This window comes from Lipotes vexillifer, unplaced genomic scaffold (genome assembly GCF_000442215.2).
Source record: "Lipotes vexillifer unplaced genomic scaffold, Lipotes_vexillifer_v1.1 scaffold442, whole genome shotgun sequence".
NCBI classification, from domain to species: Eukaryota; Metazoa; Chordata; class Mammalia; order Artiodactyla; family Lipotidae; genus Lipotes; species Lipotes vexillifer.
In genome coordinates this window covers 1,857,886-1,875,786 of record NW_006790311.1, presented here as the reverse complement: position 1 = coordinate 1,875,786, position 17,901 = coordinate 1,857,886, and the positions used below count along the sequence as shown (strand labels likewise).

Below are 17,901 nucleotides of genomic sequence, written 5' to 3'. Positions count from 1 at the left end.
GTGTCCTCCCCCGGCCCCCCACCGGGCATCCCTCTTTCCTGCCTCTTGAAGGTGGTTGTTAGAAAGGATCCACAAATATAGTAAGTAAACATCAAAGGGGCTTTGATCCGCACGGCTTTCAACAGAGCAGGAGCCCCTGAAGAAAGGGCCAAGGCCTTGGATGAGGGAACTTAACATCGTCAATTTGAGCGCCTGAGATGTAAGGCTGTTTGAAGTGAGGGCGTTTTGGCCGTGCCTTCAGACAAGCGTGGAGGGAAAGGAAGAGAAGTGAGTGCCTTTGGAAAAGGCACGCTCAGATCTGCTGCTCTGCTCTTTACTGATAGTCAATAAACCCCTTTAAAGAATCAGGAGATCAAAGCCAGCGACCTCCTTGGGCCATGGCTTCTGCCGCCGCCCACCACACTTTGTTTTCCTCTGGGGCTGGAGCCCCTGAGCTCGACTTAGCTGTGTCTCTTGGGCCCTTTCATCCTGCTGCCCAGAGAGGCTGGGCCTGGGCCACAAGAGGTGGGTGGAGGGGTAGGGGGCAGAACGAGCCCAGCCTCTCTATGCTCTGACAGCCCAGATGCAGACTGTCCAGGGCTCAGAGGAACACCCAGTGTCGTGGGAGAAGCTGCTATGACACACCCCTCAGGGGGAACCTCCTTCTCTAAGAAACCGATGGAGAGAGTATCTGGGCGTCCAGAAAGCTAGCAAAGCCTGGAAGGAGCTGCAGGCACGTGCCCACCTCCAGAAATCATACCTCTTATCCATTTACCCAGTTTATGGCAGCTGCCACATTTGTATGACTCCAAAGCAAAGAGGGAGGGGCGGGGAGTCTACAATAATCATGGGTAGTCATTTAACATCTTTGAACTTCAATTCTCTCATCTGCATAATGTGAATAGTAATAACCGATCTGCCTACCTCATGCAGTTGTTGTGAGGGTCAAAAGAGAAACTTGGTGTGGAATCGCTTCAAAGCCCACAAGTGCTGAAGACAAGTGAGGAGCAAAGGATAAATACCAGAGAGGAAATCTTGCCCGGTTGGCTGAGGTACTCCAGTCCAACGCTCACACAATGAGCACTGATTTACAAAATATCGTGGGGGAGAAAACGGTCTCTTGCTTTTGCTACCTGGAATTGTTGTTCTAACCTGTTGTTCCATTGGGTCAAAGTCTTCTGGGACCAGAGTCTATGTCTTACGTTTTTCAGCCATCCCCACCCCTGTGTTCTACACTGTGTTTACACCTCATAAGTGCCGGATGACAATGCTGAATTGCGCCTGAATATAAGGATGAACAGGGGTCCCCAGCCCCAGAAATTCACTCTCTCCCAAAAGATAGACTCCTTCTACCTACACCTTGACCACTGTGTCTTCTTCCAAATTTACCCAATCACTCCTTTGGCCACTGTGTCTAGTTGTACTGTTGCATCCTGGACACCGCTGGCTGGACTCTGCCTCTTCTCTGGCTTGACAACAATCCCAGTGTGATCAGAGCATAGTCCCTATGCCTGGGATATATAGGGCCTCGTTAACCTATAGAGTAATGATTATGAACATGGACGCTGGAGTCAGGCTGCCTGTGTTCAAAATCCTGGCTGTGCCACCTACCAGCTCTTTCATCTAAGGCTGCCTGCTTAATACGTCTGTAAATGGGGATAACAACGGCATATACCTCATAGGGTTGTTGTGAGGATCAAATGACGAAATTATTGGTCTTAAATTATGTCTGGACCATAGTAAGTGCTTTCTAAATGTTTGTTAAGTGATTAAGTAGCCCTGTTTATAAGAGCAACAAGCTTTACATCCCTTGCACTGACCCCTGAACCCATTCCCACCTCACCAACCTCTGCTTTTCTTCCAGAGCTGGGCCTCCAGAAGAGAGGATGCTGTCTGGTGCTGGGCTACATGGCCAAGGACAAGTTTCGGAGAATGAATGAAGGTCAGTGAGAACCTGCCCTCTCAGGGGAAATGGGGAGGGAAGAAGTTATGCCCTACAACAATGGTACCAGGAAAAAGAGCCTGGGCCATTTCAGAAGGGACAGTGGACACATCAGTTTGGTTTCCATGCAGCCATTCAGCTAGTAACATGGGGAAGAGTACCTAATGCCTGAAGCAATGTATGCTGATTCACAAGCATTCTTCATATGCTATCTTCCCTCCTCCCTCTGTGCCCCCTCCTTCTCTTCCTCTCTCTTTGTTTCCTTTTGTTCCTCACCTACCCACCCAGTGCAATTAAATCTGCTTCTATTATCTTTTCTAATCCAGACCTCTCTGCCCTTTTCCTTAACCATTCACATTTCTTGGAAGCTTATTGAATTAATGGCACCTCACGGGGCATTTGGGAGGATACTATACAAGAATAAGGCAGAGCTTTTATTCTCAAAGAGCTTCCCCTGGAAAAACTGCCATCTTCTCCGACTCCATTGGCCCTACCTCTCCCACTTACTCATAGGCCATTCTGCCTTCCTCTAGCACTGGGTCTTTCCTCCGAGGTTTGACTGGGCCACAGAAGGCTGGAGGAAGGTATTGACATTGATGTGGAGGCTAGGATGTGAGAGGAGTGCTGTCACTTATGGGCCTGCTCTAATAAAGAGCCAATCTCCTCATCCCCAGCCATCTGTCTCCATGCAGTTCATAAGCCTCTCCATCAGATGCCACAGACTCTGTCAGGATTCAAAAGTAGGTAAACAATGGCTGGGGAGGCCATTTATTCAATAAAGTCAGACAAATGAAACCCTGGCTTCTCCCCAGCCCAGCTTGCCATGAGCTGGGCCCCTCCCCACTCAAGGCCCAGGGTCCCTGTAGCCTCATTCCCATTCCAGGCATGGAAAAGGCAGCTCACCTGTACCATCTTAGCCCTAAAGTTAGGCCATAGCATGGCTCCCTCTTCCTACGCTCCTTAGCTGGCTGTCCTCCCAGCCCACAGACCATGACACTCACAACCCCATGTGCTCCCCAGACCTAATGCCTCACCCGCTGTAGGTTTGTTGCCAGCACACATCATACTGACAGTTTGACAGCCGTTAAGCCAGCACAATTAAACATAAGGAGTATCACCTCCCCCATCTCGATGCCTGTCTGTGTAAGAAGGCAACAGCCTCAAGAAGATACTTCCTCTCTGTCGGAGCTCCGTGGCTGAGCACAGCCAGGGTTGAGGGCTGCATTTTCTGCATCCAACCAGTCGGTACCCCTTCCTGACTTTTCTCTTTCACAGACTACCCCTCCCTTCCCAACACCACCTTCTTGAGAGCCGAGGCAGTAACATCTAATTTGTAGAAACTGACAGCACGCCTCTGTCCATGGTGCTGAATAGACACATTCTCTTGCTGGCAATGCTCATTAGAGAGGCTGAAATGAGGGTCACGGGGAACAGGGGTGCCAAAAAGTCAGGACTTGGACTGGATTTGAAAGCTCAAGCTCTGAGTGACTGACCTCAGTAGAAGGATACTGACTCAAGATCTTGGGGCCTAAAAAAAATCATATCACAAGGCTGATGAACACGATTTGACTTGGGCTGCCATAACAAAATACCAGAGACTGGCTTAAACACAGAAATTTATTTTCTCACAGTTCTGGAGACTGGAAGTCCAAGATCAGGGTGCCGGCATGGTCAGGTTCTGGTGAGAGCTTTCGTTCTGGTTTGCAGACAGCAACCTTCTCACTGAGTCGTCACATGGCAGAGAGAGAGAGAGAGAGAGAGAGAGAGAGAGAGAGAGAGAGAGGAGAGAGAGAGAGAGAGGAGAGAGAGAGTACTCTGGTGTCTCTTCTTACAAAGACGCTAATCCTATCAGATCAGGGCCCTACCCTTATGACCTTATTTAACCTTAACACTTTTGTAAAGGCTGTATCTCCAAATACAGTCACAATTAGGGGTTAGGGTTTCAACATAGGAGTGGGGGGGGTGCAGCAGGGGAACACAATTCAATCCATATTTTTGCCATAGCAGAAATGTACAATGGTAATACTCTGAACCAGAGGTTCGGAAAATGGTAAGAAAAATAAATGCAGCCTTAGTATCTCCTTAGATTTTGTTCAAGTAAAGAAGGAAGGAAGAAAGTCAGGGAGGACTAGAGGAGGACTTGGAAACACGACCAGCACCAGATGACTTCTGAGGACAGTTAGCCTTACTTTGTGCAACAACTAAGCTGAGGCGGCATTTTAAACTTTTTTTCTTGTTAAAAAGGGAAGATGCCAGAACAATGCCTCTTCTCTCTGAGTCCCCTCTTCAAACACACACAATCCATATAAACGGGTTATTCCTTTCAACTGACTGTGGTCAACCTGGTTAGGAATGCTCTGCCCCAATCTATACCCTCCGCCAGTGAAGACAAACTGAGAATCAAGCAGGAGAAGGCAACAGAGGCAACGGCAATAGCCAGGAGGTAACGGAGCTGCTAAGCCCCCGCCCCGCCTTCCTCTGTGCCTGTGATTCTCGCCCCTCCCAAATGCCCGCCCCCGCACACGTTCAGGCTCACACACAACAGCACATACAGTAGCTGCTGCTGCTTCTGGGTAAACAAGGAGCCAAGGGGGTGGTAAGCAAGTGAAACCACCATGTGTGAGGAGTTACAAATCTCAGCTAACAGAGGAGACAGGATAGGAGGCGGGCGAGTCACTGGGGCAGAAGGAGGGATGTGGGGGGGCGGTAAGCTTTGGCTCTGGAGGGGTGGGAGGCTTGAGGAGGGGAGGCAGGAGGGACCTGAAAAGGAAAAGAATGTTTCTCTGCTCCCACTCCAGCCAGGCTTACTACCTCAAGTGCCATATTATACATTTATTTCTCTTTCTAAAGCTCACATGCCCAAACTCCAACATGTTTGCACATAAGAAAAAAGCATCAGCAAGCATGGGGAGCTGTTTTATGGTTTATAATTATCTTGTTCCAATACTCAAAATGATTATAACTTCCACATATTAATAATTGAACTGGAATCGCAGCTGTGACATAGATCAAGAAACAGACATCTCTGTCCCCGCTGCACTACACTCCTTGCTATAAACTGAACAATTGGTAAAATAGTTTTAAAAATTATAATTTTTTCTCCCGGGTGTTAGAATTAGTGAGATATTGGAACAATTAGCTGCCTCTTCCATCAAAGATAAGGTGGTGAGCATTATATTTGCAATTCAGAATAAAAATAAAAGACCAACTAGTGCTGTATTAAAGCATGTTTGTTCTGTTTAACAGTATCTAACAGGGTGTCTGTCACCCGGGGAGAAGTCGTCCCCTATTTCATTTGTTTCCTTGTTAATTTGGTATCTTTTTATTTTCTTTTCCTTCCACTCTCCCTCCTCACTACACTCCACCCAAAAATAACAGCTTGAGAAGTGGCAAGAGAAAAATAATGAATGAACAGGAACTTTATAGATCTGGGGTTTCTCATAAGCTAGAGTAAACGCAACTGGTGCCGTTAAACTACAAAAAGCAATACAAAGAAAACACCATTCAAAGATCATTTAAGGGGCTTCCCCGGTGGCGCAGTGGTTGAGAGTCCGCCTGCCGATGCAGGGGACGCGGGGTCGTGCCCCGGTCCGGGAAGATCCCACATGCCGCGGAGCGGCTGGGCCCGTGAGCCATGGCCACTGAGCCTGTGCGTCCAGAGCCTGTGCTCCGCAACGGGAGAGGCCACAACAGTGAGAGGCCCGTGTACCGCAAAAAAAAAAAAATCATTTAAGGAGGCATGTGATAGTTAATGAGAGGTTTGCTCTATTTAGGAGCACGTAATAGCTTCTCGGGTAGAATCTGCAGCATTTGCAGGAATGGAGGTGGTTGGTAAAATATGTGTGTGTGTGTTCTTTCCCGTTTGGACTCAACACATCTGAGGCATCAAATGGAGATATGAGCAAAAATCAATGAAGGGCTGTCAAGAAAGGTGCAAATAAAGACAGACTAGGCATGGGACTATTAGATTTGTTTGACATAATTGTCTTCATGTGATTAAGTACATGGTGCTTTAAGTAGGGACTGCTGGAAGGAGATCATTTATTTATTCATCAAACTTTCAAAGAATACGCACCATAAAAATAATACCAATTTTTCATAGTAAGTGCCAGCCACTGTTCTAAGCACTGGAGCTTTAAAAGTAAATAAGACATAGCCTCTGCCCTCCCGCTCCCAATGGAAACACACAGGTGCAACTCAGTGTTCCTGTCACCTCCACAGGAGGTCCTGCCAGACCACCTTACCTAAACCAGATACCCCTCTTCCCCCCACCACTGTGCTCCATTGTGACAACCAGCCTATTTACTTTGTGGCACTTACTCTAACTGGTGATTATTCATTAGACTGTCCCACCTAAGAGTTAGCTTCAGGAAGGCAAGCGTCCTGCTCCCTCATTTCCTTGCCAGTCCCTGGGCCTTAGCCCAGTGTCTCGCACAAAGGGAGTAATCAGTTTCAATTTAAGTAATTAATTAGTGCCAGGAGTGGCAATGGAGGAATACCCAAAGCCACCCACAAGGGTAAGGTGGGTCTGGAGAAGGAGCTCAGGAGGCAGAGCATCCTGACGAACAGCACGAGTCTCCACATCCCCAGCAATTCCATAAGCCTTACCTCTCAGCCTCTCCTCCGAGGCCAGTGCTACAGTCCCTCCTGGGAGGCTAGAACCCAGGCAGGTCAGCCAAGCGGAGGGCTAGGAGGCGAGGCCACCAGTGGGGTTGTCCGTCCTGTACCCACCTGCCCTCCTTCCTCACCCCTCCTACTGCTGGGCCACCTTGTCATCTGGGGCATCACTAGGCAGGCATTTCCCATCAGATATGCAAGAGGAACTGCCCTAACATGACACACACACACCCCATTCCCTTTCCTCTTTCCATCCTTCCCCGATTACCTGATTACCCATTTCTCCTGAAGAGCCCAGAACCACTCACCTGCTCAATGCACATTGCTTACCCAGGGCGGATCCTATCCAAAGGCAGAATAGGAAGCTCTCACATGGTGTCAGATGAGGGGCTCTGCTTGCCTCTCAGAAAGCCCAGTACTCCTCTCTGTTAGAACCGTGAGCAACTCTAGCGACTGTAGCACAACCCACCCACCCAGGGAGATCTGGGAGCATGGAGGGACTCGCCCAGGGTCAGTAGGAAGTTGCTGGAAGAGCCAGGACTACAACCCAGCTCTCCTGACATCCAGTCCAGCCCTCGTTGAATTGGGAAAGAGGAGGCTGAGGCCATGATTGGAGGGGAAGCCCCTAAGGCTTTGGCTTGAAAACACAGAGAAAGTGGAAGGGGCAGGAGAAAACGGGGGCAGGAGACAGGAGACTCCCCAGCTGATGTGGGAGAAAATCAGGAAAGACGTGGGGAGGGAGACACAGGCCGGGGAACACCCTTTCTTTCTACGGAACCAGAAAAGGCTACCGGGCCCTACCTAGGACTCTTGAAGGGGGAAATGAGGGGGAAATGAGGAAGAGGATGCGAGATCATTTATTTATTCATCAAACTTTCAAAGAATACGCACCATAAAAATAATACCAATTTTTCATAGTAAGTGCCAGCCACTGTTCTAAGCACTGGAGCTTTAAAAGTAAATAAGACATAGCCTCTGCCCTCCCGCTCCCAATGGAAACACACAGGTGCAACTCAGTGTTCCTGTCACCTCCACAGGAGGTCCTGCCAGACCACCTTACCTAAACCAGATACCCCTCTTCCCCCCACCACTGTGCTCCATTGTGACAACCAGCCTATTTACTTTGTGGCACTTACTCTAACTGGTGATTATTCATTAGACTGTCCCACCTAAGAGTTAGCTTCAGGAAGGCAAGCGTCCTGCTCCCTCATTTCCTTGCCAGTCCCTGGGCCTTAGCCCAGTGTCTCGCACAAAGGGAGTAATCAGTTTCAATTTAAGTAATTAATTAGTGCCAGGAGTGGCAATGGAGGAATACCCAAAGCCACCCACAAGGGTAAGGTGGGTCTGGAGAAGGAGCTCAGGAGGCAGAGCATCCTGACGAACAGCACGAGTCTCCACATCCCCAGCAATTCCATAAGCCTTACCTCTCAGCCTCTCCTCCGAGGCCAGTGCTACAGTCCCTCCTGGGAGGCTAGAACCCAGGCAGGTCAGCCAAGCGGAGGGCTAGGAGGCGAGGCCACCAGTGGGGTTGTCCGTCCTGTACCCACCTGCCCTCCTTCCTCACCCCTCCTACTGCTGGGCCACCTTGTCATCTGGGGCATCACTAGGCAGGCATTTCCCATCAGATATGCAAGAGGAACTGCCCTAACATGACACACACACACCCCATTCCCTTTCCTCTTTCCATCCTTCCCCGATTACCTGATTACCCATTTCTCCTGAAGAGCCCAGAACCACTCACCTGCTCAATGCACATTGCTTACCCAGGGCGGATCCTATCCAAAGGCAGAATAGGAAGCTCTCACATGGTGTCAGATGAGGGGCTCTGCTTGCCTCTCAGAAAGCCCAGTACTCCTCTCTGTTAGAACCGTGAGCAACTCTAGCGACTGTAGCACAACCCACCCACCCAGGGAGATCTGGGAGCATGGAGGGACTCGCCCAGGGTCAGTAGGAAGTTGCTGGAAGAGCCAGGACTACAACCCAGCTCTCCTGACATCCAGTCCAGCCCTCGTTGAATTGGGAAAGAGGAGGCTGAGGCCATGATTGGAGGGGAAGCCCCTAAGGCTTTGGCTTGAAAACACAGAGAAAGTGGAAGGGGCAGGAGAAAACGGGGGCAGGAGACAGGAGACTCCCCAGCTGATGTGGGAGAAAATCAGGAAAGACGTGGGGAGGGAGACACAGGCCGGGGAACACCCTTTCTTTCTACGGAACCAGAAAAGGCTACCGGGCCCTACCTAGGACTCTTGAAGGGGGAAATGAGGGGGAAATGAGGAAGAGGATGCTTACAGGAGGAGAGGGGAAGCCGCGAAGCCCTGGCCTCCCTGCCGGGGCGTCCCTTCAAGGCCAAGGTGGGCCTGCCCATGAGGCTCTCGTCCTCCCTCCTCCGGCTGTGCATCTGGTGGGCGGCAGAGTCCCCAGACCTTCAGAATCACAGGGACCGGCTGCTTCTCCCGGCTCAGTGAAGGGAAAGCAGATATGCCTCCCAGCACTGTCACTTTCATCTTCCCAGAAAGAAACAAATGCAAGTGATTAGCAAAGGCAGCTTTGTTCACTGGGGGTGGGCCACTGCGGGAGGGGCGGGAGGGGCCGGAGGGGCCGAGGAAGGAGCAGGCCTGCTCCATGGCCACTGGTCCACACAGGCTCAGGCTGCAGCACAGCCCCTGGGGGCACCATCATCCTAGGCCAGGCTCTGCGTGCCAACGTCCTTACCTCTCAGCCTGTGAGGGAGACAGAGCCCTGGAGGATGAGAATCCAGGCATCCTGAGCAGCTCGGAAGTTCTTTGGGATGGCAGGGACACCCATCCCCTCCTCCTGCACCCCTGTTCCCTAATCCTTAAGAATGAGTCTAACACGTCCACTGCTCCCCGTCTGTCCCCTCACAGAGTGATAATGAGTAGAGGTGCCCCATGGGCATGTGTATGGCCTGGGGCAAATCCCTAAACCCCGGGATGATAGATAACCTCTTAGTGGGCAAAACTGGGTCATGTTGGATATGATCTCCGTTCAGTCTTTGAAATGTGATGATTCAAAAGTCTACCCCGGCTCTCAACACCCTGCCACACCCTCTTCTCACCCCCCACCCCATAATTTTAAATGCTTTGGTCACCAAAGGAACCAGCACTAGGAAATTCAGCAGCCTCAGAGGCAGATGTGTGTGTGTTTCTGTCTGTCCTTAGAGAATGAATTCAGGCCCATGTCAGCTGTACCCTGGGTGGCTGGGAGGCCGTCGAGCTGGCCTGCAGGACAAGCTGCACTTTCTTTTTTGGCGGCGTGGGCAGGAGACCGGTGGTCTGGACTTGGCCCGGGGACCTGACCCAGGGGAGGGTGGGTCGGCTGACACTCGAGCTCCTGGCCCTCTGCCTGTCGTCCCCCAGAGTCTGGCTCATGCTGAGGGCCCACCATCACTTTCCTTCACTGCCTGCCAGGGCGCCCCGGATACTGGCTAATACTGTCATTTTGTTAGTTGGAGCTTTTGGGTGCATTTCTCCTGATTTCATTTTTCTTACTGATGTGTTTTCTTCCACTGGGGCTGCAAAGCTCATTATCTGTATAACGTCCCTGTTTATTATTTATGGTGAGACTCAGATTTCCAGGGCGCTTTATGATTGTTATTTAATTAGCTTGGCGCCTTGGAACAAGGAGCCCACCATTTCCATTCTCCTGCCTCCATCTGATGGTGGATTTCGGAGCTTTTCCCCAGACCTGTTCCTCCAGCCACCAGCCCTACCTGCTGCTCTAAGGTGAACTGGGGCCATCTAGACCACAGACCCTGCCAAGCTCCTTTTCAGACTTCAGTTTCCCTCACACCCCTCTCCAGTCCTCCGCAAGACCTAGAAATATTACCTCCCGACTGTCTCTCGAATCCGTCCACCTCTGCCCATCTGACGGCCAGCGCCCTTACCCATCGCCAACGCCGCCTGACCAGGACTGCAGCTGTGCTCTCCTAACTGGTTCCTTGTGTCAGTCAAGCTCAGCCCCTTCCCTCCCAGTTCTTCCTCCATCCTTTAACCACAGCAATAGTTCAAAATGCAAATCTGAAAATGTCACTTTCCTCTTGAAAATATTTCAATAGCTTTCTATTGCCGGTAGGGAAAATACCTAAATCCTCGGCATGTTTTGTAAGGCTCTCTGTGACCTAGTTCCTACCAACTCCTTTGGCCTCATGTTGCCCCCTTAATACTCTGTACTCCAGTCACATCAGCGTGCTTTTGGCTCCTCCAACAGGGCATATTCCCACCTGCCATACAGCCTTTGTCTACACTGGTCCCTCCTCTTAGGATACTGGCCACGCTCGCCACACCCCATCCCCAAACCCTTCACATAGTGACGCCTGCTCAACTTTCAGATCTCAGCTGAAGTGTCACTTCTCCAGTGAAGCATCCTCAGACCCACCCCTCCCCAGTCTCGATCAAGTTTCTGTGTTACATGCTCTCATATTTCTTTCCTTCCAAGGGCTTAGCTCAGTCTGTACATAGAAGTGCATTTTGCAATTATTTAGCTCAGACGTGTTTCCCTTCCCAAGTCTGTAAGTTCTGCTTGGTCTCCATTATCTCCCAGGATAATGTTTCATGGCATCATGTTTGCACAAAGTAGACACTGAAAGAAGAGCAAGGACAGTGAACTTCTCTGCCCCTGTGCAGTGGCTCCCGAGATGCTGGGACTGGGCAGCTTAAGAATCACAGAAGAGACATTAGAAATCACCTGGAAAAGAGGAAGCCGAGACTCAGGACAGGGATGGGCTTGCCCAAAACAGCACAGCTGGCGAGCGGTACAGCGAAGGCTTGACCCCAGGCTCCTGAGCCTAAGTCCACTCCCCTCCCAGGTCTTCCATTTTTATTTTAGGCATTCAAGCTTTGCTGCCTAGAGCTTATGTTTACTTTATAGGTAAAGAGCTCTCATTTTCTTGGACCACTTCTGGGTAGGGGTGGACCATATTTTGAAGGAGACAGGAAGCAAGGACCTCTGGAGAAAAGGAAGGGAAGTAGGTTTTTTTGATACAGGGGTATGTTTTGACATGAAACATATCCCTATGAGCCCAGTACTGCGCCGGGTACAGGAGCTTCAGAGGCTGGATACAGCCTCCATCCTCAGGAACTTCATCCTCCACTTGGAGAGATTAGACATGTTTCACGTCAAGTTGATTTTGGGGTTTTTTGGTTTTGTTTTTTCTCTTTAGCCTTGTGGTTAGTATGCTTAATGGTTAAGCACTGTGGCTTGGGAGACACAGAAATTTAGGTATCGTCAGAGCAGGTTTAGAACCATATCATCAGAGATTCTCAAGGCCAGAAGGGACCCAAGGTCATCTAGTCTACACCCTCTTCTGATGGTTCAATATCCCTGCCAAGTACCAATCCACGCACATACTTTTGAATACTGTGGTGCTGCATATGCTCATTCATTCACCAACCATGTATCAAGTGCAAACTCCATGCCTAGCACTGTGCTGGGCCCTTGGCATGTAAAGACACAGTCCCTGTCCCAAGGATATCACAGCAATTGCAACACAGTGTCATAACGGCTGTAACCAAGTGTGTAAAGAGCTATGGGGGCAGAGAAGAGGAATCCAGTCAAACTGTATGCCAGGTGAGCAGGGCCCAGGAAAGCCTCCTGGAGAAAGTGATACCTGAGCCCTGGGAACAAATTTTATTATAAGAGGCTATTGTAATACATGCACCCCAATGTTCACAGCAGCACTATTTACAATAGCCAGGACATGGAAGCAACCTAAGTGTCCATCGATAAATGAATGGATAAAGAAGATGTGGCACATATTTACAATGGTATATTACTCAGCCATAAAAATTAATAATAATAACGCCACTTGCGGCAACATGGATGAACCTAGAGATTGTCACACTGAGTGAAGTTAAGTCAGGCAAAGAAAGACAAATACCAATATGATATCACTTATAGGTGGAATCTAAAAAAATGATACAAATTAACTTATGTACAAAACAGAAACAGACTCTCAGTCATAGAAAACAAACTATGGTTTCCAAAGGGGAAGGAGGGGAGGGATAAATTGGGAGATTGGGATTAACAAATACACTCTACTATATAAAACAGGTAAACAACGAGGACCTACTGTATAGCATAGGGAATTCTACTTAATACTCTGTAATGGCCTATATGGGAATAGAGTCTAAAAAAAGAACTCATATATGTATATGTATAACTGTTCACTTTGCTGTACACCTGAAACTAGCACAACATTGTAAATAACTATACTTTAGTAAAAACTTTTAAAAAAATAAGAGGTCGTTGCAGCCTATGCTTGAATCCCTCCAAAGACAGGAAACTCACTGCCTATGAAGGCCATGGGCAGCTCCTCGGCTAGGCTCTTATAAAGGAGCTTCAAATAGAAAACACCCCTTCAACCCCGAGAGTCTACAGTTTTGTCATTCTGGCTGCACTGCGGACAATGGGACCGAGTGACAGGTAGCAGCCACTGGCCAAATTCCCGGGGTCTCACCCCACGCCACCTATGCCCTAAGTAGGCATCCTGTCCTCTCTCTGCCTCCCCTTGCCCATCCTCAGCCAGCCCCAGAGGCTTCATCACTGAATGCTGAGACCCTCCCTCCACCCCGCTCCCCAGGGAGGGAAAGTCTGAACAAATGAGGGTGCCTAACGGCCTGTGGTGCCATAAAGTTTTAGAGCTGTGTGCCGGAATGAGCAGGTTCAGGCTGAGGTGAATTATCCAGACCTTTTATCAAAGGAGAGTCAACAAAAACCTGACTCAGAGTGGCCATGTCACACCACCAAGCCCCGTGCTCTGGAAATAGTAATTGGCGGGTGCGTTTTCCCGCAGTCCATCTGCTTTCCTCCCTATACCTTCCCTTCTCCAGTGTATTCGTTTCCATGGTAACTGTGTTGTTACTGGTATGGGAGGAGTTTAATGACATTCAGAAGTACCAGATCAAGTCCATTTATATAATGGTTTGAAATACACATAATGGCCTGTGGCATATAGGGCACGGTGACAGTTTCAGTAACTGCGTACAGACTGTGGGATAAATAGAGCGATGTGACACTCCCCCCAACCCCCAAATCAAACGTGCCAGGAATAACCACTATTCTTAGTACAAGAGCAGAACTTCTCAACCATTACTCAGGAAAGGGTCTCAAAACACAGCACCAAGCTGTCCTCTCGTTGAGGAAGGATGCTGGCCAGACTGTGGGTCCTCTGCACCTGCCAAGGTTTGGCCAGGTGTCGGGTGGGGCAGGTGCAGAGGAGAGGAAGGTCCTGCCCCGGGACCCCCAGGCACCCCCCTCGGCCAGCCCACGCTAGGACATGGGCTTCGGGTGGCTGTGCTTATGGCTCCTTTCTGTCTGATTCAGAAAAGATTCATCAGGCACCCACTGTGTGCCTGGTGCTAAGGGTGATGTGGTGATGAAAAACACGTAGAGGCCCTTATGTTAGCTCGGGTTCCCCCAGAAGCAGACCCTAAGCACGGACTCATCCAGGAGGTGCAGAAAGCGCCAGAAGGACGGTAGGGCATTGACAAGAGAAAGGGAAGGCGTCCAAAACAGAGGGTACCATCGGGTCCCTGAATGGGGGGCAGCTGGAGCCTCATCCCAGTGGGAGGCTCTGGGAAGTGCTGTGGAATCCATCCCTCACAGGCCACCCAAGGATCAGGGTTATCTACAGAGCACTCTTGCCAGTAACTGGCTGAGGGCTGCTCGGGTCGGGGTGTTCGCTCCCTGGCACTTCTGTCCTGCTCTTTGCAGGGACAGAGTGGCCTCTGCAGCTGAAGAGGAAGACCTCAGGAGAAGGGCAGCAGATGCTGGAAGTTGGGAGTTGGCCTGAGGGATACAGATGGGGCACTGGCAGAGTTGGCTACAGCCCCCAGGGAATTTTGAGTCCAGCGGGGAGACAGGCACATAATGAAATAGCAGAAGGTAGTGTGGTGGGAGAGCTAGAGGGGTGTGCGGGTGAGATGCTCTTGGAGCACAGAGGAGGGGGGAGCCATTTGTCTGACTGCAGTAAGACTGGAGGGACTTGGGGAGAGCGGGAGAAGGGAGGGGGCAGCTAGCCCTCAAAGTTGTGGGGCTAGGGAGGCACTTTCACACACATACATGTCGTTTAATCCTCATGACATCACAAAGTGGGTGGTGTTAGCTCCATTTTGAGGACAAAGCAAGTGAGGCTCAGAGAGATTAAGTCATCTACCAAAAGCATAGAGCTAAGATTCAAACCCTGGTCTTCTTACGCCTACTCTGCTTCGGGGAGCTTTGTGTATTTGGGGAGATGGGGATGGGGTAATTCCCTCCGTCACCATCAAGGGCAGACGTGACAAGAGCCTGTTGTGTATCCGTGTAGATTTCTCCCCTTGGCCATGGACTGCCCACTCCCGTATCTCCCCGCATTGCACTGTCCATGGACCCGCACTCAGCCAGTCAGACAGCCCCTCTGATCCCGCCCCAGATGTAAGCTGGACTGACTGTACCTAATATTGAGTGAATTATCTGGAACTCACAGCCCTGTGGGTACAGGAAAGAGAAGAGGCAGCCTGAGGGGAGGGCTTCAGTTCTAACAGCCCCGCGAGCATGCCTGCTGCCTGTCACCCTCCCAGTCCTGCTCCAAACTCCACTGTCTCAGGAAATACAGTGAGGAGGGATCACGTACACGCATTTCCCTGGAGCAGCATTTCTGTAGCAGGTTAATAGTTTTTCTGTGAAATAGAGTCTGCATAGTTAAATAAGGTGGGCAGAGGCTGGGTTAACCCTGATTAAAGAAGTCTCTCCTACAGAACCTCTCAGAGCCTTTACTATGCCAAAGGGCCTGATGAACCCCTAAAAGGAGGATATGGTTCTCGGAGTTTCCCAAACTTACTTGACCACAAAACGCTTTCCCTAGAGCACATTTTAGGACTAGGATTTCTTGGAATCCACTTTGGGACATAATGGTTTAAGGCCAGCTCTACCACTGACTCGTTGTGTGAGCTTTGTCAAGAAAGAATAAATGAAGCCTGCCTCATGAGGACCAGTAAAATCACAGGGATGAAAACTCTTTACAAACTATAAAGGAAATGGTGCCATTGTTTATTTACATAAAAGATGGTGCTATTGTTTATTCACATAAAACAAACACACTGAGTTTCCCAGAGAACATTTCATTCGGAGTCCAAAATAATAGTAATAACAATAATTAATAATGTTTTTTAAGTAATAAGTTCTGCTCCTGACTAGGCATGTGACCTTGACCTTGGTCTCTCTTGACCTATGTTTTCTCATCTGCAAAATGGGTGTACTCACGATGCTAGCCCTCTTTCCTCCGTGAATTTGTTGCAATGACAAAATACGCACAATGGTTGTACGGGTGCTTTGAGAAAGCATAAAGCACCATAAAATGCAAGACATTATTATTAGTGTTCCAGGTTAATACCCTCAATTCAGTCCCACTTTTGCTCAGACCAAAACAGGAGACGTGTTGTGGGAGGGGATCGGCTAGTGGGAGACATAACAATGACTAACAATTTTCATCCATATTTGTGATGTTAAGAGCCTTGTATGAGCATGTCGCTGAGGGGAGAGAATGACTATTTCATGAGTGGGCCCTAAATGTAGTATTAAGATGAGATGGACAGAAAGAGCCCCGCTTGCCTCCGCCTCCAGGTGCAGCTGGGAAGTCAGCACAGGTCCAGGCTCATGAGTGGCTCTGGGGAGCAGGGCACCCAGTCAGGAGGGAAGAGCACAGCCCTCAGCACAGATGGGGAGCCGTCCAGCTCGGACTGGCCGGGGGACTCCTGTCCAGGGAAGTAGGAGAGCCAACGCCCACTCCATATTCCAGCTGGGTAGCCTTGGGCAAGTGACTGTCACCAGCCTGGGCCTCCACTTCCACACTGTAAAATGGTGTGATAAGATCAGCCCTGCACAGCTGCAAGGCCTCAGTCCAAGCTCGATTGTTTGGAAGACGGCTTTGCAATGCACTCAGGTGGGAAGTGTTATTATTCATGGATTCACTCGGCCACAGCTATTGAACACCTACCGTGTGCCAACCACTGCCACTGTCACAAACACTGTTGGCACCATGTGCCAAACACTGCCACTGTCCAAACACTGCGTTCATCACTTTATACACATCACCTGGTTTAATCATCACCACGATCCTGAGAGGTATCTGTTATTACTCTCTTTTTCTACATGAGGAAAGAAAACCCGAGAAAGATAAATAACTTGCCCAAAGCCATACAGCTAGTAAATGGTAGAGTCCGGGGTGGTATGACGCCAAAACCCTTCATTCTACACCGATGGCCCATCTTTGTCTGTACTTCTGCGGAACTGGTAGGTACTCAGCCTCCACCCGCCAGCAATTCCCTATTCCATTCATGCCTCGTGCTCCCCCTACCTGCCTTGCCATCCCCTCTTGGCCCTTCAGGATACCCTCCCTTTGTTTTCCAACCCCTGCTCCCTTTTTCCAAGCCTCTTTTAAAAGATCTGTCTCCCATACGGTGGTCACCCTGAGGTTCTAATTTCTGTCCCCATCCATCAAGACCTTTGCCTCCCAAGACCCTGGGCAGCCTGTATCTCTTATCTGGACCAGCCATCGAGTGGTGTAAAGATTGAACACCTCCCCCTTAAATGCCCTCAGAAGATGAAGCAAGGACAGATGGGGCAGTGCCAGGGATAAACCCAGCCAAGTCTTCCCCGCCTCCTGATGGATGCCTCTGGAGGAGGCTCCTGGTTCTCTCCGTCCACCCCACAGCATGAGGACATCACCATCCCTGCAAATCTCTTCCCTATAGGGCATAACTTCCATGTTATCTCGGCTCAGCCCTCCTCCAGAGATGAAGAGATTGTTTTAAACCTGCCGCTCCACTACCTCTGCTTCTGGCTTCCAACGTCATTAAGTTTCATTATAACGAATAAACACCACAATGACATTTATAAGTTACCACTGAGCACAGACACACAAATATGAAGCAGATAAACTGGATGTCATCCAAATAATTACTGCAGGCAATATTGGGCTTAGTTTGAGCCGGTAGCCAGGTACCGAGTAATTTATTAGATTGCGTAAGGCAATGTTGCAGGTTGCGTTTTTCATTATTGTGTCTCTTCCCCTCTCCGCGGTCTAAATAGGTTAGAGGAGTTTAGACAGTGCACTGCCAAACAAAGACAGACTTTGCTCAAGCAGATGGAGGCTGGGAAGTGTCCAGGAATGGCTGCTTCCTGACCAGCACAGCACTTGCGAGAGAAGAGAGGGTTTCAGATTATCTTGATGCTGCCAGCCAAGGACAGTTCCCTCTACCCCACACGCACTGGCCCAGATACAGAAAGAGGCCCAGTGGAGGGAATAAATGGAAGGACTGGATGGAGCCCCCAGGACACCAGGCCTGGTTCCTGCTGCTGGCTTCCTGCTG

The 17,901-nt window shown here is 49.8% G+C and overlaps 1 protein-coding gene across 1 annotated transcript in view; it reads left to right on the top strand.

Moving 5' to 3' along the window:
• Positions 1–17,901, top strand: part of KIRREL3 (kirre like nephrin family adhesion molecule 3) — a 554,709-nt gene that overhangs the window by 430,682 nt on the left and 106,126 nt on the right. The window contains exon 2 of the mRNA XM_007463624.1: positions 1,844–1,921. Within this exon, the coding sequence (XP_007463686.1) occupies positions 1,844–1,921 (78 nt within the window). The remainder of the gene's footprint in view (positions 1–1,843; positions 1,922–17,901) is intronic.